Source organism: Schistocerca nitens, chromosome 1 (assembly GCF_023898315.1).
Source record: "Schistocerca nitens isolate TAMUIC-IGC-003100 chromosome 1, iqSchNite1.1, whole genome shotgun sequence".
Classification (NCBI taxonomy): domain Eukaryota; kingdom Metazoa; phylum Arthropoda; class Insecta; order Orthoptera; family Acrididae; genus Schistocerca; species Schistocerca nitens.
Genome location: NC_064614.1, coordinates 306,113,388 through 306,136,997, shown reverse-complemented (window position 1 = coordinate 306,136,997; position 23,610 = coordinate 306,113,388). Strand labels below are relative to the sequence as shown.

General features: G+C 36.3%; 1 protein-coding gene across 7 annotated transcripts in view; it reads left to right on the top strand.

Moving 5' to 3' along the window:
* Window positions 1–22,344, top strand: part of LOC126248448 (large proline-rich protein BAG6) — a 250,397-nt gene extending 228,053 nt beyond the window's left edge. For all 7 annotated transcript variants that reach the window (XM_049949481.1, XM_049949489.1, XM_049949436.1 and 4 more), the window contains one exon: window positions 21,588–22,344. In XM_049949481.1, the coding sequence (XP_049805438.1) occupies window positions 21,588–21,778 (191 nt within the window). In that variant the 3' untranslated portion in view covers window positions 21,779–22,344. The remainder of the gene's footprint in view (window positions 1–21,587) is intronic.
* The last annotated feature ends 1,266 nt before the right edge of the window (window positions 22,345–23,610 follow it).

The following is a 23,610-nucleotide window of genomic DNA, read 5'->3' as shown; positions in this document are numbered from 1 at the left end:
TACTTCCCATCATGAACACGATTCTTGTTTACCTTTTTTTCAAACTTACGCGTTTTGTGTTGTGGTCTTCAGTCTGAAGACGGGTTTGATGTGGCTCTCCATCTTACTCTATCCTGTGCGAGCCGATCTCTGAATAACTACTGCAACCTACATCCTTCTGAATCTATGTACTGTATTCATCTCTTCGTCTCCCTCTACAATTTTACCCCACTTCCCACCCTCCTGCACACTTCCCTCCAAAATTAAGTTGGTGACCCCATGATGTGCCCTATCACCCTCTCTCTTCTTTCGATCAAGTTGCGCCACAAATTTCTTGTTATCCCATGTCTGTTCAGTACCTCATCATTAGTTACATGATCTACCAATCTAATCTCCAACGTTCTTCTGCAGCACCACATTTCTAAAGCTTCTATTCTCTTTTTGTCTAAAATGTTTATCATTCATGTTTCACTTCCATACATGGCTACTCTCAGGACAAATGCTTTCAGAAACAAGCTTCCCAATACTTAAATCTATACTAAATGTTAACAAATTTCTCTTCTTCGTAAATGATTTTCTTGCCATTGACAGTCTATTTTATATCCTCTCTACTTTGGCCGTCGTCAGCTATTTTGCTGCCCAGATAGCAAAACTCATCTGCTACTTCATCTCTTTATGTCCTAATCTAATTCACTCAGCACCATCTGATTTAATCCGATTACATTCCATTATCCTTGTTTTGCTTTTGTTGTTGTTCAGCATATATTCTCCTTTCAAGACTCTGTCCATTCCATTCAATTGTTCTTCCAAGTCTTTTACTGTCTCTGCAAGAATTATAGTGTCATCATCAAACCTCAAAAGCTTTTATTTCTTTTCTCTGAACTTTAATTCCTTCTCCAAATTTTTCTTTGGTTTCCTTTACTGCTTGCTCAGTGTGCAGATTGAATAACATTGGGGATAGGCTACAGCCCTGTCTCACTCATTTCTCTACCACAGCTTCCCTTCCATGGCCCTTGACTCTTATAATGGCTGCCTGTTTTCTGTACAAGTTGTAAATAGCCTTTCACTTCCTGTATTTTACCCCTGCTACCTTTGGAACTTATATTAATGTAAAACAAAATCTGTTCTTTTGTAGTATCAGTATGTTCTGAACTGATGACTGCAAATGAACCTGGCTTGATCCATGAAATTTTGCTGTTCAGAGTTGATCAAAGTTCATTGCAAAGTAATATGCAATTAAGGTTTGTAGAATCCAGCTTGATACAAGAATTTTACTAACCTGTGATATATTGATTTATACAGCTGGCTTTTAATGCTAAAATATGAATTCAAACCTTCGGTTAGCATGTTTATCCTATTCTGCTTTGGTTGTAAATTGTCTTGACATAGGGCTCTTCAGTGTTGACCACATGCATATTCATCTTCATCATATCTGCTTCTTCTCGATATCTTGGGAATCATTGCTGCTGAAAAAGGAATATCTTCTTTTCTAGATCTCTTGTATGTAAACAAACTCGGAAACATTACACTTGTTAAGTAAGTTTTTACTTTTCTTCTAACGAATGTATATTACATTGTTCTACACTTTGTATGGCAACAGACCATGATCCGTACAGTGCTCATACAAATCACACCTACAGTTGATTAATGTCTACTATTGTAATGACGTAGACTTTCTCAGTGTGTTTACTGATGATATTCTTCTCAAGTCCACAGCCAGATCGTGCATCCATCTGAACTTAAAATTTTCGCATTCATGTGGCTGCCATCTTCATTTATTATGTGGAGATATCACAGTGATGGCTTTTGCAAACATAAGAAATAATAGGACTATAATCACACTTGCAAAATATTTTATACACTGCAACTGTTGTATCTTATATCTATTTTATACATTTATTACATTGCAGCTGGTATGCTTGTGGTTCATGTTACAATCAGTCTTAAAACTCATTGAATGAATATAAACGTTTTTCTATTGGAAAAGATTTTAATTTTGTTTTCAAATCTTTTCCTGTTCATGTTCTTTGAGAGTTTGTTGGGTTTGTTAAACCGAATCAAACCAATGATGTGTGGGCTTCTGTCTGTCATTTTTAATATCCTGCTTGTTCACCCCCATAAATTTAAATTCGCCGCACTGAGTAAGGTGACATTGGGTCTCCACCTATGCACCTGTAATATGGGTTGCATGAATTACTACAAACGTTACGTAAAGATTTGGGTTCTGATGATGTTACCATCATGTCCTAAGCTGAATGATTCTGTGTTCATCTATTTGCGACCATTGCGGTACTTGTCAGTCAGATCCCATGATGCTTTACTTATGTTGTTAAACATTTTCGTTGCCCAATTGTATTTTTCCTTTGTAAAGCATGTTTAGAGTGTGTATACTCTATCTTAGCCTAATCAGATTTGGTGGTAGTTTTAGTATAGGATTACTTCCATTTTGGCAGTGTTTAACTACCTTCTGGATTTCTCTGAGTGGACAGCAATATTCATGATGATGACTGAAGAGGAATGAGTAGAATTCTCATGTCTTTTGTCGTCAGACCCTTACACATGGTATGCAGAATCCCGTTTCTCATTTACTAATTTGTATTTAAGTGTATCAGTGATTGAGGTATTCAGAGTTTTTGTTGTTTATGGCATTATTGAATTTACATAGTCAATAATCTGACAGAAGTGGTCGGTATAATGAAAATCTAAGCTAATATAATTTATCTACCCTTAACATCTTTGTTGATTACAGCATAATATATTCTAGTGGAACACATGTCTGTCACTCTAGTGTCAGAGCCCACTATATTTAAAAGAAGATGCAAGCTTAATACATCACTGAGTTTTAAGTTTACTATACTGTTTGGATTTGCATCTATGTTAAAGTCACCTAATGTAGTAAGGTCATTAGGACCAGTGTGACCAACTGCACTACTAAATCTAAACAACATTACATCAGGATGTGACTGATATACCCCATCACTTTATATTTCGGTAACTTATGATCGTTACTGTGGAGCGCAACATATTTCATTTCAACCAATCCTCCTTCATGTAGTGTCCGAGAAATGAATATTTTTTAACTTATTTGTCCTTAAATAACAAAATTTGCTGCACTACTACCACGATTATGGTTTTGCATACAATAAGTATTTGCTAGTAAATAACCTTCTAATCTACAATATATATTTTCACTAGATTTTAGTCCATGTTCAGTTATAACTAATACATGTTCTTAGTGTTCCTCTTTGAACATTTGCAATATGTCTAGCTTGTTTTTGAGATACTGCACATTTAAGTGAATCAACTTTAAGGGTGTCATCCCTTCTTGGTGATTTGGCGCCTTGCATGAATCTTATTTGTTTAAGTTACATTATTTGCAACAACCTGTCCAAAAACTGGGTTTTAGGACTGTCCTGCAGTGACTGATCACATATTTCAGAGCAGGGCTTTTCTTCAACTTGATCATATCCAGACTGCCTCCCTGAACACTAGTATTGTGATTCTTTATCATAAAAAAAGTCTTGTGGTTTTAAATCCAAAGGTATTGGAGCCGCCTTCTTGCTATCTTTGTTGCACAATTCACTTATGTGGAAATTGGCTTGGCCTTGCCCTTTCCATTTATGTGGAATCCATGTCTTCTATGTTCATCACGATTCATTTTACTTAAGTCTTAACAAATGTACATAGTCCAACTTTCCCCACAGCTGCTGTAGCTCAGAATTGTAGTATCAGATCTCTTTGTTTATGCACGCCCAATGTGGCAAATTGTGTCTCTCTGGCACATTTGTGAAGATGACAGCATCCGTACAAAATGGTTTTGACAGTATGTTTCAAAAACATAACATGGCTCTCTTGCTTTCATTTTTATATATGTAGTTGCCGCCACCTGTAATCACAACATGAGCATCTTTTTCAATTCACCTGTTTCCGTTGTAATAATCTTCACCACTGCTTTTAACATGGCATCAGGTTTAACTTTCATGAAAACTGATTTCTTTGAATGTATTTTTCACAAATGCGTATGGCTAAGTCTTTTCCATGACTGTCGGCATACAGGAGCCACCCTTTGCTGCATCTTGGCGTTGGAAAGTTCGTTCTTTGCTCTTTTTTGGGAGTTTTGTCATTACTTTTTGGCTCCTCTATGTTTGTTGTATTACAACAATTTGCAACTTCTGCCAAGAATTTATTTGGTAATGGTATAACTGAGGCTTTACTTACATGCAGTTAGGTCCCCCACCTATGTGCCATGTTTTCTGTGCAGAACAATCATTAACAACAGCGTTGTCTTGAGTTAGTCAACGATTCTGATCCACTGCATTATATTTTATTTCCAGCTTGATATTTCGCCAGTAGCTCTTGATACTTCCTCAGTAGTTCTTAGTATTTTGTATCGATTGTCACTAGGTCATCTGTTGGCACACTCATTATTTTTCTATTGTCTGTGTTCATTATTTCATTTTCTGCAGCACTTACAAAGGTCTTTACAGCATTCCAGTCATTTTTGTCTTTTATATAGTTCATATTGACTTTCGCACATTGCCATGGTACACCAGTACTTGCAGTTCACACACAGGGTACCACTTTTCACTTTTTTACGCACAGGGTACCACTTTTCACTTTTTTACACACAGGGTACCACTTTTCACTTTTTTACGCACAGGGTACCACTTTTCACTTTTTTACACACAGGGTACCACTTCTCACTTTTTTACGCAAATTTTACAAATTTCACTGTCACTTTTTAAAGAAAAAGAACACCATTTTACAAAAAAGGTGCATTTGATACCATCTTGTAACTTCAGGCAAGAACATCGTGTGGTAATCTTATCAGAACTGATTGTATGAATGGCAGCTATTTATATGCTTTTTTTTTAATACAGTGCGTTCACCTCAAGTTTGTGGCCTTTCTGCCTTATGCTGGAGGAATAGTTTCAAAAATAGGAAGAAGTTACAGCAGCCACTGCAGATGCTTTTTCTCCCCCCCACCCCCTCCTGTGGCTAGCATTTTTTAATGATTGGTCCTCCCCCCTCCGGCCAGTCAAGTTTCACAATACAAAAGCAACACCAACACACAAATTAATTATTTTCATGGACATAAGTCATCTTCCTTTGGATGGGCATTGGATCATTCCCACAGATTGTATTTATGCTTATTTTTAGCAAAACATTACACCATGAAGGTTAATTAAGAGCATGCAATTCCAGCAATGGTATACCTAGCGAAAACATTTACAAAATAAATTTTTATTTTACTTGTATTTTAGAAAATGTTGTTCAACAATTACCAAAAATAAAGTGTAAAGCATCCAGCAGACAATAGAAAAAAACAGCCTTTCCAAAGTTCAGGTGCCCGATGTATGTTTGCTGATTCCTATGTTTAGTGCAAGGATGCTGTTTTTATATCTGACAGATGTGTTGTGAGATGGGTCTGCTCAGATCTCGTTTCGCCACATTTTGAGTAAGTGCATGTGAGGTGAAGTAGTGAGCGGAAATTTGGGAAAAACTGAGTGAAAGCAATGCACCGAATAGCAGCTGATTGAGACACCAACAAGGGACACAAAACAGGACAGAAAATTTTGCAGATGACATGCTGTCAAAAAGACGACAAAAACGAGCACTAAAATTGATGTATAATGATACAGTTAAGTTAGCGATGTAATTTTAAGAAAAAAATTTGACCCACAGAAGATGACACATTGGTGACAAAACATGTCTGGGTAAATATAAAAATAAACTAATTGTGTTTGCATAAGGCTGATTTCCAAAACAACCCAGTAGTTATCTTTTTGCAGATTTTAGAATTAGAGATGGCCAGACTCATTCATCCTTGGAAACTTCAGTGGTGATTGCTCTTTTTTTGGGAACCGTTCATTTTTACTTGTTACACATTCATTGTGCTTGGTATACGGTTCTTATGAAAAATTGAAAATCAGTAGAATAGGTGACTGAAAACGGAAGGCGCCAAGAGGGGGCACTTGCCTCCGCCCTGGAGTACAGAGTTTTTATTCATAACAGAATTCTCACACACTTGTAATTTTCATGATTCTGCAAAACCTCTCATTTAGCCAACTGTAGTGTTATGTGGCTGATAGCAGTGAAATAATATAAGGTGGTGCATGAAAAACCGGCCCCGAGTATAGACTGTTCGCCAATTACGCAGGATTTGTTGACTGCTACATGCAGAATTGATAAACGTGTAATAATTAGGCAGTGAAGGAATAACAAATAAGCTAATGCAAACAACTACTTTGAAACAATAGATGTCTATTAGTTTGATGACAGTGAGCAGTCTAGTACTCGGGGCCGATTTTTTGTGTGCCACCCTGTACCACTGAAATAATATTGTAGAAGTTATCATTTTCTCTTTCCAAAATGTGACGCCAGACACTCAATTGTGGAACGCAGACTTCATTCGGTTGTAAGTCGGTCTGCCTTCCATAACAATGGACATGCTTTTTTATCTGGGATCAAAAAAAGAGGGGAAAATGGCCACTCATGTGTGCTGTGCCAACTTCATTTGCATGTGTATAACAAAAAATCTTGTCTTTTTATAAGTATTTCTTCTGCTGTTTATCAAAATAGTGAAGTAAGCTGATATGCCGTTTTGTTACCTGAAAAGATGTATGTTAACATAACACGTAATTTTATGTAATTTACGTAATTATAAAATACATTTTAATTGCCAGTCATGGACGCTGAATAAAATACGAAAAGAACCAGAAACTCAGAGTTCAAAAAAGGGTTGAAACCCATCTAGAATGGGCGTGCGCAGCAAATGAAATGAACAACTCTACACTGAACTAACTACGAGCAGTCAGCTGTGGAACTGTGACAAGTGGCCACGCGAAGAAGGAAGAGTCTGGGCGAGCAAGTCCGAGGCAGATGGGAAAGGGACCGAGGCTGGAACGAGACTGGCCGACATGCCGTTGCAGGAACGAGAACGACTGTTTCCCGACCTGGGAACTATAAGTAGAAAGAAGCAACAGAGACTGACGGGGATGGGGCTGAGTCTGGAACGAAACCAGGCGATGTGCAGTTGTGGGAACGAGACCGACCGTTTCCCATTCCCAGGAACAAAAAGTAGAAAGCCGCGACTGAAGTGAACTATGAAAGACCGTTCCTTAGAATTCGTTCATTGCTCGTTCCATTCATCTTGATGAACTGTTCCTTTGGACCCGTTAGTTCGCAAACAACCCACCTCTAGTAAGAATGCTTTGCTTCCTGGCAGACAATACACTTTCCCACCACCTGTAGTACCCTCCATCTAAGGTTGGGGAAGTAACAATATTTACATATTTTGTCATTGCATTTTGCAGTGCCGTAACTGCCCCAAGTATTGTGTGTGTATAAGATAAAATTGTCCACATATTCCTATGGCAAATACACATGCCATTGTACTTGTTAGGGGTGGTTCCTACAGAACAGAAAAATGTTTTTAACTTTTCATCAATGTTTTGCGTAAGTTTTGCTCTTACCTTATGCCAGCATGTGTCTTCCTGTTGTAATTGCTCCATGTGTTTACATGTGTGGACATAGCATGGTCAAAGCATCAGTTCCCTAAGTTCCACTTGCTGTTCTTGAGACGAACGCTTTGATTCACTTACCTTCATGTTTACTGTGTCAATGTTTACCTCTTCTGCTGCTGACTGTTTTTTATTTTGTGTGTTGTCAAACATAACTATAGGATTTACCAATTGAACCTCAAAGTTGTAACTTCCGTTTCACATCTATCAGTACATCCCCTGATTAGGTCTATTGCAAATAATTGGTTATTTACAGTGAAATCACATTGGCCCTTTCATATATCAATTTGTACTTGGTATGTTCTAAATGTATCCATACTGATAATACAATCAACTATTAATTTCTCTACTAAGAAAATATTGTATCATACTGAAAACAGTCCTAATTGGGTGGGAATTTGGCTTGTATTTTGACTCCTTTCGATTTCTGACCAGTTGCAGTTGGAACCTTGCAATTTTGCACTGGCAGTGTGGATATATGCCCAAGTTTCTTCAGTTCTTGGAAGAATCCCTGTGACATCAAATTAGTTAAAATACCTCTGTCAAGCACAATGGATACATCAAGGACAAATATTTTGGCTTTAATAGAAGCTTGTACCTTTCCCTCTGTCAAGTTTTCCTGTGTACTCTCATTACTTTGATACAGATCATCTTCCACATCCCTACCTTGAGTGTACCTGATAAAGCAAGTGTCAATCAAGCTCATGCCCCCACTCTCCCACCAGTTTGCAGAACTCTCACCCCTACAATGACTGGTTCGAGTTTTCCAGCGTCACGGTGGCATCGGTCTCTAGGTCAGGTGTAACTTCTAGTATGTGGACTGTTGGTGTTTGATTACACCAGTTAGTATCCTGTGAGGCTCTAGACTTAAATTCTCTTTGCCTTTGGGTGTTATTCAGCTTGTGTGTGTTACTTTGCTGGCCAAATTCCACTGTCTGTGGATTATACGGCTGTCTGGTATTGTTTTGTGTTTGCCAAGTGATCAGCTGATTATGGCCGGTAGCTTGTTTCTGTACATATTGTACAGGCTGGCCATAATCTACTTGGCCATTGGAGTTGTTTTTCTTAAATTTTTGCTCATTTCCTTTATATCTGCCCTTGAATTTACAGCACCCTTTGTGTAGCCAACAACAAATCTAATTTTCTGGTCTTCTTGCCAGGTATGAGGTAATACATTTCAAAATGCTCTAATAAAGACCACAGGGTTTGCTCTTTTCTTTTCAGAGGTCGATGCCTAAGTAATCCCTGCAAGTAATGTTGACAAACACGCCATGCTGTCAGTGACAGGCATGTTTGTTTGCTTGTGGCTTAGGGCATGGCAACTGCACTTGCTCGACACGTACCACTACTGGCAAGAGTTGCTACATTCTGCAACCTTCGCTATTTTTCTTCGACGGGCAAGCCATGTATTTTGGGTAACCAGTGAAAGTATCTAACTTCTCTAAAAGCATGAGTTTGTTTTCTGTCAAATGTTGTTTTGGAATGTCAGTAGTTTCAGCTCTACTGCCCCTTAATCTTTCCTCTTCATCCTTTAAACCTGAATCTATTTTAGCTAGAAATTGACTTTCTTTCTCTTTTAGAGCGTCTTCTACTGTATCTACATAAGTTTTGCACTTGGCCACTATCTTTTCAGCAAGGGTGCTGCCCTTATACAGCATCCTAGCTTCAGCTTTTTCAGTTATTTCCTTTACATCTGCACATATCTTATCTCTATTTTTTGGCAAATTTTGACTCTAAACTTCACTGGTCTACTCTTAGAATCAACTTTTGTAGTTCTCTAGGTAAGTTTTTGCACACGTCTTGCAGCTCGCTTGACTGCATTCGTCTAATTTTTTGTGACGTATCCACTTGGGATTGCATCTCCTGAATTTGGGATTATGCTTCACTGAGGTTTTAAAACTCACCTGCTAGTTGTTCCTGTTTATTGTCTACAAATGATACGCTTTTCGTTAACGTATCTGTATTGTGGGAGATGTCAGTAATTATTTCTTGTTTTAATTGTTTACTTAGCTTTGTAAACTCTCCGGATATATTGTCAGATAATGCAGTGCATATAGTCTTGCTCACCTCAATGAACTGTTGACTAATATTATTCTTGAAACCATAAAATGCCTGATTTTGCTGTGTAAACTGTTGTCCTATACCCTTAAGTTGCTGTTGTTATACTTTCCTGAAATTCCTGTTTTTTTTTTTAACTTTTGTGTTATTTGTTGCATGAATTTTATCACATAGTGTGTCTCACTAGTATTTACATTGCTTTTGTGAACGTGTTTCCTGTTCTTGCATTTGTGATGTCATGAGCAAGTAATCAAAGGAATTTTCCCTTTTGTGCCCTTCAGTTTCACTATTTGAAAAAATGTTTCCCAGTGAGAACTGAGAAATTGTCTCATTGAAGGCCATAAGAGTGACATTATGATTAGTTATATTACCGGTGTCATCATTTTTTGATAGTGGGACGCCAACCTCGTTTTGGTTGCCATCGGCCAGTTAACGAGTTGGCGCTTTATCTTCTACTGTTGCCAGACTCAAATTTGAGACATCTTGGCATATTGCATTTTGTAATGAATTTTCAACAATGGCCATTTCCTTTGACTCCATTGTGAATAGTTTTTAACAAAATTATGATTTTTTAAATTTTTATTTATTTTATTTTCTCTCAAAAATGAAATTTTATCTGTATCTGTACTTTTCTATTAAAGTAGGTTTATCTGCGTATTCACTAATGAACCCGATTATTATCTGTCGCAGTCTTATAGAATTTGAATTACCTATCTTGCTCTTTAATGACGACTTTGTACAAATTTTCACCTTTTCTGTAGAAACGCACTTTCCACAAAGGATATTAATTGGAAGGAAAAGAGATTATCTACTACCAGAGAGATGACACCAAGTGCGGCCATATAAGCAGCCAGCATAGCAGCTTCCTACTTTTACTGCTGAAATCAGCATTCCCGGCTCCTCTTGTTTGTAGAGAGTATTTAATTTTAATTTGCTCTGTCAATGTTTTTATCATTTCCAGTCCCATGGACATGTAACAAATACCGAATGAAAGTTTCATTAGTTTCTTGTAACAAAAATATGAATCATTTATCTCAGAACTTTTTATCTCAACAATTGAAAGGTCTGTTCATATTTTGCTCAGCACTGTCCTTTAAACAGTCACCATTGAATATTGATGCGCGGAGGAATGCACGTTAATTAATAATTGCTTGTATAATTGGAAAAACTGATTGGAAAGAGTATTTGAAAGAAATTTGAAGGTAATTTATGAATCGGTAACAATTGTGGGTGAACTTTAACTGGTACCAATATCAGCAGACCTTCAGTATCAATACAGTGAAGGTCAACATTCATAATTTGTGTTATGTACTGCTTCACATTAATTCCATTGTATTTAGTCTTGATTGCAACAATGTCAATGCAGGATCGCTCTTCCAGGATATTGCGTAAATTCTACTTGTCTGCTCCGAACCTCTTGATGTAGGATCTCGGCAGCGAGTGAAATGATGAACAGATAGGAGTGGACATTTTAAATGTGCGAACAAATCTTGCTTTTTCTAATAGCTTTTTATAACATTTTTAATGTACGATTGAAGTACACATTTTTTAACAATGCTGGTATAACGGATCCAAGCATACATCTGTATGCTACCACTTACTGAAACAAAATTGTGAAGATACATGAATTTGCAAATTGAAGAGCGTCTTTCATACTTTGTTTCATAGAGATAGCTAACGATGTATCAAGACATTATCCTTGCCACAAAACAACTCATTAATTTATCTTTGGTGGTGTCCATAACATTCAGTTTACCTATAGCTTAGATATAAGAAAAGAACGAAAAATTAATATGATTCAGTACACATAATGAAAATAGTATTAGTGTAGTGCTTTTACATTCAGACATTTTGGCACTAAAGCAATAAATTTTGCTGAAATATACTAATTTTAGTAAATATTCTCATTTTGTGGCACTTTGAAAGCACCAAACATACATCGCACTATGCCCTGGTAGTGTTGGAATAACCATTTTTTACACTTTCAAAACATTTCACATGTATAGCATATATGAATTTCGCATAGCCGAAGGTAGAACCCAGTAGTTTTGTCATACTTGGGAATTCTTAGGATGTTCAACTAAAAGCCAAGTGTTATTGCTGTTTAGCTATTTAATTTATTCACTTGTAGCTCGCAACCATTTTTTGTTCTCATTTGACTACAATACATCAGGAAAACAATTTGGTTCATTATGTCATAAACACCAACTTTTGTTAGCATCAAGAATACAGAACCTTCCATGGAGCTTGGTTTTTTTCATTGTCTTTTGTTGTCCTGTTTGTCTTCTCTTTTCTTCAAACATCCAGAACCTTCTGCTTTCAGGAACTTAGTTAGTTCTCTTAGTTTGTAACAATTTCTTCACTCATAACATCCTACAGAATCAAGTGCACAAAGTTTCTTTTCCCCCTTTGACTTCCTATGGAAGCAACAGGTGTGTGACTCTTTTTGTATCTTCTGCTTGAGATACCACATCCCTGCATTTCAGATCTGAGAATTTTCCAAATGTATATCAAATTCAAAATTCACTACAGGAACTACAAACTACTTCTAGCTTAATTTTAAATCATGGCCCAAAATTTTACAAGTAAACCAGACCTGTCACTGTCATTACCATAACTAACAAGTTGCCAGTCGTTACCATAACTAAAAAGTTGCCAAAAAAAGGCCTTATCATCAAACTTTGAACAGGAAAGTTTGTATGAACGTAGCAGCCTGTGCCAAAAATACTCAGGTGATCAAGTTTTCCTGCAACTTGATTGAATCATAGCTCATAAAGGAGTTTTGTCTGGTACTGAAGACATTCATGTACGATTTAATGTATAAACTGCTGTGTTGCAAGCTTCAGCCCACACTCGTTTGGCTCATCTACTAGAGTACAGCATTGAATTTGCAGCTTCAGCAGTTGTTCTAATTTTGTGTTCAGCTACATTTTGTTTATGGATATAAGAAAGGGGAATTGATAATTCCATTCCTTTACCCAAAAGCAATTCCTTCACTTCCATATTATTTGATTACTTGTTTCCATCACATTAAAATTGTTTAACATTATGCCCAAGGTTTGAGCTTCCTTTAAAAATTAGATGCATAATAAACTTCATAATAAAATTCGATGAAGTTTACTATGATTGTCTTTAAAGATACATAGTACTGAGCACACATGAATGTCTGTAATCATTGATCCATTAACATAGGCATTGATTAACTGGCCAGTAACTATAGAGCAGTTTACTCATAATTTGAATGGTATTTATGCACAATATTTTCAAATTTCTTCAATATTTCTTTATGTGTTGTTCATTTTGATGACCAAATCATTCATGGAAAAAAAGTTGTATTGTAGCCATTACATGTGACAGCACTGGCAGAATAAATGAAGTTTGCATCTGGCACATATAAAGTGTTGTCCATTCTAGCACTTAACCACTTATTTCGTTGCCTAATTGAGATATCAATGAAGTACGAGGCATGTTTTTTAAGTATGTACCATTTTGAAATTAAAAAAAGAAGATATCTCAATAATTTCATTTTTACATGAAAGCCTGTACCTTAATCTACTTTTCTACATAATTTCCGTTAATATTGAGGCACTTGTCATAACGTTGTGCCAGTTTTTGAATACTCTTCTCATAGAAATTTGCTGCCTGACTTGTTAACCACTGCATCACCACTGCTTTGACTTAGTCATCGTCTTGAGGACGCTGACCGCCCAGGTGTTTCTTCAAGTGCTGGAACATAAAACGTAAAGCATCTGTTTTCTCTCACCCTATTGTCCACTTCCTGCACCAAACTTTCATTAATGACCGAAGGACGCCCACTCCGTTGTTCATCATGCACATTTGTGCAGCCATCTTTAAATGCTGTCACTCACTTTCTTACCATTCCATCACTCATAATGTTTTCTCCGTAAACTGCACAGATCTCATGATGAATATCGATCGCTTTTAGACTTTTAGTACTAAGAAATCTTATAACAGCCCGTACTTCACAGTTGGCGGGACTCAACGATTATCAGAGGCATCTTTAAACACTTGGTACACAACATAAACAAGGAAAAATCAGACTGTAATGGCGTCAGTGCATAGACAACAGATGTAGGTACCCAGTGCGCATACGCAGAACGCCGACCACAGTGCTGCGGCCGCGGTGTGGCAAACACACTTCACACTATTTATTCAGGGTAATCTGCTCTGTAGCACCACTGTCACAGTACTCTTTATTTGCATCAGTAGTTTCGTGATGTATGAATTGAAGTGAGTACATTGTTTCTGCTGACCTCCTCCTGCCTTGCATCAGCACTGTCATGTGTTCTGTTGGCACTCCACTGCCCAATTACATAGTTGTCTGCATTTATTATACAGAAATTTTCATTTTGCTTGCCCTTTTGAAATATTCACGTACTGTTATTTTGCTCCCTTTTTCGCACGTTAGAAATGACAAATGTATTTGTTGTCATATTTTGTTCCAGGCACTTCATTCACTCAGAGTTTGCAGTAAGTAAATTCGGATATTAACTTTCTGAGGTTGTATCCATAAATCTTTTCCCTACACAGCAGATAAAATTTATCCATTTATTATTCTTTCGGTCAGCACTTGCCTTCTTCTTTTGCTAATTCGTTATTTAGATCTACAAAAAACTTTACAGTTTGCCATGTGTGCTAACATCTACTGTTTGATCATGCTTGATCAAAGTAGAGTTTTCAGTTAACTTGTTTAAACTTTGTGTGCTGCTACGTTCAAATCATGCAAGTAATTCGTCTCATATTTCTTTAGCAGTATTGCAAGTGAACATTTCATCAACAGGTTTACCAAGTGCAACAACCATAATGCCTCACGGTTCATGTCACTGCGGTAGACTTAGATGCAAGACCTTTTCCATACATCTTCCCACTACCATCTACTCCAGCCCTGTAGTCCTGTTACAGATACCTCCTGCCACGTCAAAATCATGGCTGCCAATGAAAGTAGCTAGGACAATCTACCATTATAGCAACAACTGTATCATGTTCTACATGGGTATTACAACTAACAAGCTGTTGTCAGTCATTAACGGCCACTGTCAGACAGTGGCCAAGAGACAACCGGACCACCCCTTGCTATGCATGCTGTCCAACACAGTGCACCTCACTTTGACTCCTGTGCCATCTGGATTCTTCCCACCAACACTATCAACACATTCTTGGTTCCTGTAACCCCTGCACTCCACCAGCATTAAATACATCTTCTATCCCACCAATGTACCTGCACAGTCCTTTCCCCTTCTCTCCTCCCCTGTTTCCTTGTGAAGAATATTTCTAATTGCCCACGTGGTAAGACAGAAGTCAGCTAGAGAAAGAATCTGAACGTGCATGGACTAACAGTGCAAGAGAGTAAAGTTTCATATCAACTAAATTTCTTCAAAATAGTACAAAGTTTTTTAAATAGGATAAGTGTGATTATTTGGACTCTGAACAACTATTACTCAGACGCAACACCAGTTGTTTGTTTGCAGTTATCTTAAAAGATGTGTCACATGCTGTGACATGAGTACTATGTAATTATTAGATATCACTGTTGTTGTTTTATGTAATTAAAATGGGGAAAAGGGGGGGGGGGGCTTTTCAAATCTTTATCGAATTGACTTATCATTCTTCGTATTTATTTAATTGGTTCAAATGTAATTTTTTAGATTACTAATCCTTCGCCATGTCATTTAAATCATATTGTCTATTTGATTTGCTCTTATTTTGTTTTATAATCTTTTTTTACCATTTGGAGTATTTGTGTATATGAATTTTACATATTTTTTATATAATTTCTTCTGTTTTGTCATATTTATATTTTCATCAATGCTACTGTGTGGGTTTCTATTCCTCATATTGCTTAAATGTTGTTTTATTAATAACCCCCTTCCTTAATTTAAATCTTCATCTGCATTATTTTCCCCATGGTGCAATAAGAATTTGTTTTTTAAATGTTTGTGTGATGATTGCCATCCAATAGAATGTACCATTTGCAATGAAAATGACATTATTGAAATCTCTGCATAGCTAATGTAAATAGATAATTTCATACCTCCTCTTTTTTTATATAGATCACCATTTTTAAATACTATGATAGTGAAATAATAAAAATCACATGCACAGACATTCTGATCTTTCTTTTTTAATGACAAAATAAGGGCACATGAAATAGTTAACATGATGTACCAAAATATTAGAAATTGTAAAAAAAATTGCATTTGAAACAATTAAATGAATAAAAATAATGTTCAAAGTTATTTAAATAAAAATTTTAAACTAAGATGATTTCTAGCACCTGACAGGATTCAAACCCACAACCTTCTGCATGTTAAGAATGTACCTTAGTCACTACACCATAACACCACTGTGTACTACATCATTTTTAAGGTTCCCAAATATCACGCAAAATATGGGCCACTGGGCTGAATGGCTGCAGGGTGTAAATAGTTTCGAAAAGTCAATCACGCACCTGGGAACCACTTCTTGTCTGTGTGTAATAGTCTAAAATGAGGTGACAAGCAGCGTAATAAATCTACAATCAAAAAATGCAAACAAAATAATGTAGCTTGTTCAAGTAGGTATGTGGCAACTCTCTCTCTCTCTCTCTCTCTCTCTCTCTCTCTCTCTCTCTCTCATATATGCTGTGAACATTCCACTAAGCTCTCTCTTGTCCACAAATACCTCAAAAGGTGTAGTTGATTCTAATGGCTCACCTCTCTGCATATTATGTAGCAAGCTACTTTACAACAATTGTACGGTCCATGGCACCTGTTAAGATATGCCAACATTTAGACATTATACATCCCGATTGCAAAGATAAAAATGAAGAACGCTTTATACATAAGAAAGAACTGTTATTAAGAAGCCAAAAGACTATGAAGTATGCAACTCTAACTGTGAATGAAAAAGCCATGGGTGCATTGTATTTGGTCAGCTATCCTATTGCACAAGTGGGCAAAGCACACACTGTCACTGAGAATTTAATAAAACCATATGCAGCAGACATAACACAACGTGCTTGATGAAAAATCTGCAAAGCACGTTTCTACAGTGCCGCTTTTGAGTGACACTGTTTTGTGTTGAATGGACAGTCTTGAAGTCTGTATCAAATAAAAGCTCTTTGGTCATCTTCAAAATGACAAATTCGTATTGGACGAGTCAGCTGACACTGCTGGACTGGTCATGTTGCTCATAATTGTAAGATATCCATATAAATGTTCACTCAAAGACAATTTGCCATGTTCACATCACTGCCAATTAACTCTATTGGAAAAGAAATTTTTAGCACAGTTAACAATTTGTTCAAACAAAACCTCCAATTGTGTCAATATTTGTACAGACGGGGCCAAGGCAGCGACTGGTAAGGAGCAGTATCACTAATAAGTAAAGCACCCAGTTATTGTATCCTGTATGAACAAGAGCTTGTGATAAACAAGTTTTCAAATCTAAAATTGGTTCTTGATGAAGTAGTAAAAATGATCGGTTACATTAATTCTACTCTCTTCAGTGCTGAATGTTTTCAATATTGCGTGAAGATTATGGGAGCAGATATAAAACGCTCTGCTGCACACCGAGGTTAGATTGTTACTTCAAGGAAGACTTAACAAAGTTATTCGAACTAAGTTCTGAATTACAAACTTTTATAACACGCACTTCTTTTAAGGTAAAACCAATTGAGTGATAAGAGTTGTTCAGACTAGCGTTTTCAGCACATATATTTGGAAAAATTAATGAGTTTAAATCTATCTATACAAGGAAAACAAACGACAGTTTTCAATACTAATAACAAAATGACAGTCTTCAAAAAAATTAATATTTGGATTGTTTGTGTTGCGAAGAAAGAACTAGAAAGCTTTTTAACCGTGAAGGTGTTCATTAGTGAGACAGCAGCATTACCAAATAAAATATTTGAAGAACTGGTTCAACGTTCCCTCAGTATGCGCGTGTCTTTTGAGACATATGTTCCTGAAGAGCAGAATACGTACAAAACTAAAAATGAATTGATGGGTTCAGAATCTTTTAGTACTAAATTTGCAGAAGCCGGAAAATATGTCAAACAAAATCTATGAATCCTGTTTAGGAAAGATATATTCAGATAGGCTACCATTCCCAACAACATAATTGTGTGTAATGGGATTGTCAGCATATGCTGCTACATAGATAAAATACTGCAATAGGTTGGATAATGAACCTGACGTGCAGCTTCAACTGTTATCTATAAAACCTCATGTTAAACATTCGGTCAGAAATAAAAACCTTCGTATCTTCCATTAAATGGAAACAATTTTATCAATTTACATTGGAATCAGTACAGTGTATTTTACTATTGTGCGTTGTTTTGTACAGCATTGTAGAAGTCAGTAATCCATAATGTACTTATTTTTGTACGATTTTCATTAAATTATTATCTGAGAGTTTGCTGAAAAGTAATACCTTCAAAGTTCTTATGCTAAAGCTCATAAAGCTCTTTAAATAAAACAAATTTCATTAACATTCTACATCTTTAGCCGACATATTAATTCCACAAAATAGTCACCCTGGTGACAACACATTTCTCACAATGAGAGATCAGTTTGTTGATACTGTCAATGTGGAAAGTTTAGATTTGTTGACTGCACCACTGCTGCATCTGTGCTTGCATCACTTCATCACTAAGGAAGCAAAGTCCTCGAAGGTGTTCTTTTAAGTTTTGGAAATAGAGGAAAATTGGATGGGGCAAAGTCAACACTGTGTGTGTGTGTGTGTGTGTGTGTGTGTGTGTGTGTGTGTGTGTGTGTGTGTGTGTGTGTGTTCCTGAGGGACCAAACTGCCGAGGTCATCGGTCCCTAGACTTACACTCTACTTAAATGAACTTGTGCTAAGGACCCCGCGCGCGTGAGGGAGGACTCAAACCTCCAGCAGGAGTCTGCACTGTATGGAGTACAATTAATGATAGTGAACCCAAGGCATTGGCTTGTTGCAGATGTCTCAGTGCTCGTGTGTGGTATCGCATTGTCATGCTGAAGTAGAGCATGCTCCATATGCACATAAACTCTTCAAATTTGTGCTTTCAGTTTTCTGAAAATTTTGTTAAGCACTGAAATAGTTACATTCAATGCCACCAGGTTGTTGTTGCACTATAATTTGGAGCCCGCTAGCAGCAGAGAGTTAAAACTTCTCTTGGTGAAGCCAGAAAGTTGACTGTGTAATATGCGTGAAATATAATACCTCAACTGATACTGAGAACAGAATAAAAAATTTGGAGGGGTTACCTTTCAGCATGCCCTCATAATTAAAAAATTGCCATAAAATCCGGTTTTACTAATTTTAGGACTCCATAAAATATTAAATATTTCGAAATGATTTTATTGCTAAAAAAGTTCGAGGACTGGTGGTGAAAGCTACATACGCCAAAAGATGTGCAGTTTAATGCAGTTTTTCTCAGACATTACACATGCATTTATGCCTTGTAGATCTCATTAACAGCGAAAACATAAATAGCGGTTTCACGTGAAATACTACACACAAAGGAAACAAGCAAAAATACACATCAATATGAAACACCAAATGTAACAAAAGAGTTTTCAGTCACCTTTGAAGATGGTGTCTTCACTATTGACATCAGACATATCAATTTTGAATGACGCCCAATTTATGTTGTTGTAATTTAAATGAAATTGCACTTGTTTACTAAATATATATTAACAGTAACTATTCTGCACAAATAGGAGGAGGAAATTTATGGGGTTATCATATGCTGCTATCATATCTAATGTATGTGTAATAGAATAAGTGTTACATTTGCGTTTTCAAATACTTAAAATTCCGTGTCATACAGCTTGTCATTTGAATATTTCAACAATAATTTAATCATAACTGCAAACATTTCTCTTTCGTTTGAGATTGTACATTCTTTAGCTATTGTTGTTTGTGAGCGATTAATGTTTTTGTAAGCTGTGAAAAATTGTCATTCTTAATTTGCACCATATCTCTGTTAATAATTGTCAGGCAGAATGCCTCAAAAAGTCGCTGAATTCGCCTCAAAGAGGCAAACAAAATGATTTACTCAGATTCGCTGTTGCTTCATTAAATCCCATGAAAATTAACATTACAGTGTATACATTGTGCTTCCATAGAAGTCCTCCCAAGTTACACTTCAAAGTCTTCTGGATAAGCCTGTCACTGGGTCTTTCCTACTTCTACTCTGATAAGAAGAGTTTGCTACCTCTCCTCTTATGTCTGCCAATTCTACCTCTTGTACTGCCCTTCTGTCCCATCCTACGCTCTTGAGACAAGTCTTAGCCCTCACACCTTTGTTCGTTCTAAAGTCCGTTTGTTATGGAATAAATTAATTAAAATTTTAGAGCATGATTGTAAAAGTTCATATATGATGATAAACAGTTGAAATAAGATTTGTGAGATGTATATCATACGATTGTGTGTATATTATCCTAAATGAAGTTTTGCGCAATAGGTAGAATATTTCTTAAGTCTACATCAAAAACACATGGAGTTGGACATTGCAGAAATGTGTAAAGTTAAAATTATTACATTCCATCTTGGTGTGGTGATACGGCAGCTTTATTATTGCTACTATTTAAAAAAGTTGTTGCACAGTGTTCTTTATTAACTCAAGAACTATGTGTCTTGTAGGATTCAGCATTATCAGGTATTTTGATTTTTTTTTAAACATAAGCTGAGGGTTCCCTATCCGGGTGAAATGTGTCATTCTTGAGTTAATAAGGAACACTGTGCAACCTAAAGCTGTTTTTTAAATAGTTTAAAGTTTAAGTATAATCCATAAATTGATCCAAAAGCTATTGTGAATAATTTTTTGTTTACTCATTTATTTATGGTGTGTAGTGCCCAGTGTTTTATTGTGTCTGGACCTTACTAACCAGGAGACAGGAGACTGAGAGGTGAACTTGCCTCTTTGCTTATCAATACGTGCAGTATGACCCCGTTGCCACTGTTATCTGCGTCTTTACCATATATATTCTCACACTTCACTGTCAGTGTACATTAAGTTTGTGTTGAGGGCTATAATATCCTTATCACTTTTATTGTATGCTATTTCTGCTAGCTTAATGCCTCTGGTTGATTACATTAAATCTATCACACAGAAAACAACCAATATGAATCAGAACAATTATATTACTAGCCACAGGTATAGTTTGCAAATTTCTGTGTAAATACCTCCTGCAGAGGACATGTGTCACTATAATCTAAAATATTTACAGCTTTTGCAGCTCCCTCAAAGAATCCAGTTCCAATAGCAGGCATTTCCTCAAAGAAGCAGGATGTTGATACTCAAAACAACCTGTACCTGCAAATGCTCTTTCTAACATCACAGAATACAGCATCTGTGAGAAATAGATTATCTGCACATGCCTTGTTGTTGCTGATACCTACGATTACATTGACTGAATTGAGAAGTTTGGGCATTTTGTTCTGTACAGATATGATACCTTTCCATTCATAGTATTTTTGAAAAATACATTTAGTGCTGTCCTTGACTCTAGTTGTAAACATATTTCCAGCCAGTTTATGGCTGGCACACAACACTATAGCATTGTTGGGAAATTACGGTGCAGTATTTTGCAAGTTTTTTGAAGCTTTCTACCAGTTGTCTGTAAGATCCAGTAACGGTAGGAATATAAACCTATGCTGAATGTTAAATACACCTTAAAAATACAATGTGTATAATGGTTAGTAAGTGAGTAGTGGATGTTTAAGTTGTGTGAATGAGGCTCAAAATTGTGCGATCTGTGTTGTGAAATCAACTTGGTTTTTGTACAGGAAGTTTTCATTGTTTTGGATAAGCCCATCTATTTGATTGTACTGTGATACCAACTGGTTTACTGTTGATGTGGGTGAAATGTTTCTAAAGGACCTTTCTTGATCACAGATGGGAGTACAACATACTTGGTTTTTGTGCAGAAGTTTTTATTGTTTTGGATAAGGCCATCTATTTGATTGTACTGAGAGACTAATAGGTTTACTGCTGATATGAGTTAAATGTTCATAAAATTCATTTCTTGATTACAGATGGAGTAAGACATGCTGTGATAAGTGCTGGAATAAGAGAGACACCAGATATGGAAGCAGCTGGAGAAGATTTAGAGCTTCAGGCTGCTTATCGTGAACAGATGAAGTTGTCTTTCCAGGACAATGTAGGCACAAGTTCTGATGTGACAAATGAACGATTCCCAAATACAACAAAATATTTTGAAAAATAATATACTATTCCTTGTGATTTGCATGATTGCCACTTGTGGACATTACATTACTTCTGTTGAAGATAACTTTGCAGTTGAGTTCCTGTCACTGTACGACATATATTTGCCTATTACGACACTTGGTGCAACTAGTGTGCCATAATTTCAAATGTGAACGCAGTTGGTGTTGAAATTATATTACTAAAAACCAGCTGTTGAGGGAGACACACATACTGCACTTCCAACAACTGGAAATAGATTAGAGTTCATGCTGAGCATTTATTTGATAATGTAATTCTAAACTGGTTTGCATTAATCAAGTATTAATCGTAATCATTTTTACCTTTTACTTCAAGTAATTTGACATAGTTGAAATTAAACTTTGATTTGATATCTCTAAATTTGATTATTCGTGTATCTATAATACATTTTGAATTTCTTTTATTGAAATGATGTCGAAATTGTGTAGCAGCTGTTCAGGAATGTTGAGCCTTGGAAATTTTTGCAAGTGCGCCATTTGCAGTTGCTCACTGTTCACATCAGTGTATCTTATTATTCATTAAAGGCAAAAATTTATAAGTTGTCAACATTCTGAGTATAGTTACTTCCTTAACTTCCTTAGACATAAGTTTAATTATTTAAGTTTACTTTCTGAAGAAATAATGTGATATGTATAGAAGGGCCATGTAATAAAATGAAATTCAACCCTATAATAATAATAATAATAATAACAACAATAAATAGTTGTAAGGCATCTGAAAATGTAATAGGAACAAATTGATGATGTTAATAGATCTTTTTTACCTTAAAATTTCACAGGTTTAAATACAAAGTACAACTGAAAATCTAAGAGTTCATCTGTAAAATGCCCCAAATGCCAGAAACAGCATCTGAGTGATGTGGTAAACTTGTGAAATTGGTTTGGCTTACAAATAGTTACCAGTGTTTATGAAGGTGTTACAGAATTTTAGGACATATTTACTCTGATAAACTAATGAGGTACTGGAGGGTTGATAGTTCGAAACATAATTTGGGATGAATAATGATTTGTGGTAATATGTTGTTGCATGCAATTCTAATTTGTCTACCAAATTCCCATGCGTTTCTATTAAAGGGGCAGTCACTTAGTTTGAAACAAGACTGGTCCATTGTGAACAATAACCATAAAATTTTGTTAAAAAAGTTGAAATGGATGCTTTATGGCAAAGCTTAATGGGGGTAAGGTATTGCAGACTCCAGCTCCAATGTACTTATGTTTCAATGACATGTACATGTCTGTACAAGCAATAAATACATCTACATACATACTCTGCAACCATACAGTGCATGGCAGGGGTACATTGTGTCATTGCTAGTTATTTCCTTTCCTGTACTACTTGAAAATGGAGGGATTGGAAAATGATTGTCTGTGTGCCTCAGTAAGAGCACAAAGTTCTCTATCTTGTCTTCCCAGTCTTGTGTGAAATGTAGGTGGGCAGCAATTGAATCACACTGCAGTTAGCAGCAAATTCTGTCTCTAAATTTCCACAAACATTTCATGAAGAGAACATTGTCTTCCCTCCAGAGATTCTCATTTGAGTTCGCAAAGCATTATTAATCTGTTCTAGTGGGATCCCAAACACTTGAGTAGGACTGAGGAATGGTCGCAGTAATGGTCTATATACATTCCCTTTTATAGAAGTGCTGCACTTGCCTGAAATTATCCCAATAATCCCAAGTTGACCATTTACCTTTCTGCACCTGACATGCTAGTTCCATTTCATGTCACTTTGCAACATTACGTCTAGATATTGAATCAATAAGACTCTGTTCAGCAGGACACCACCAATACTGTAGATGAACATTACAGGATT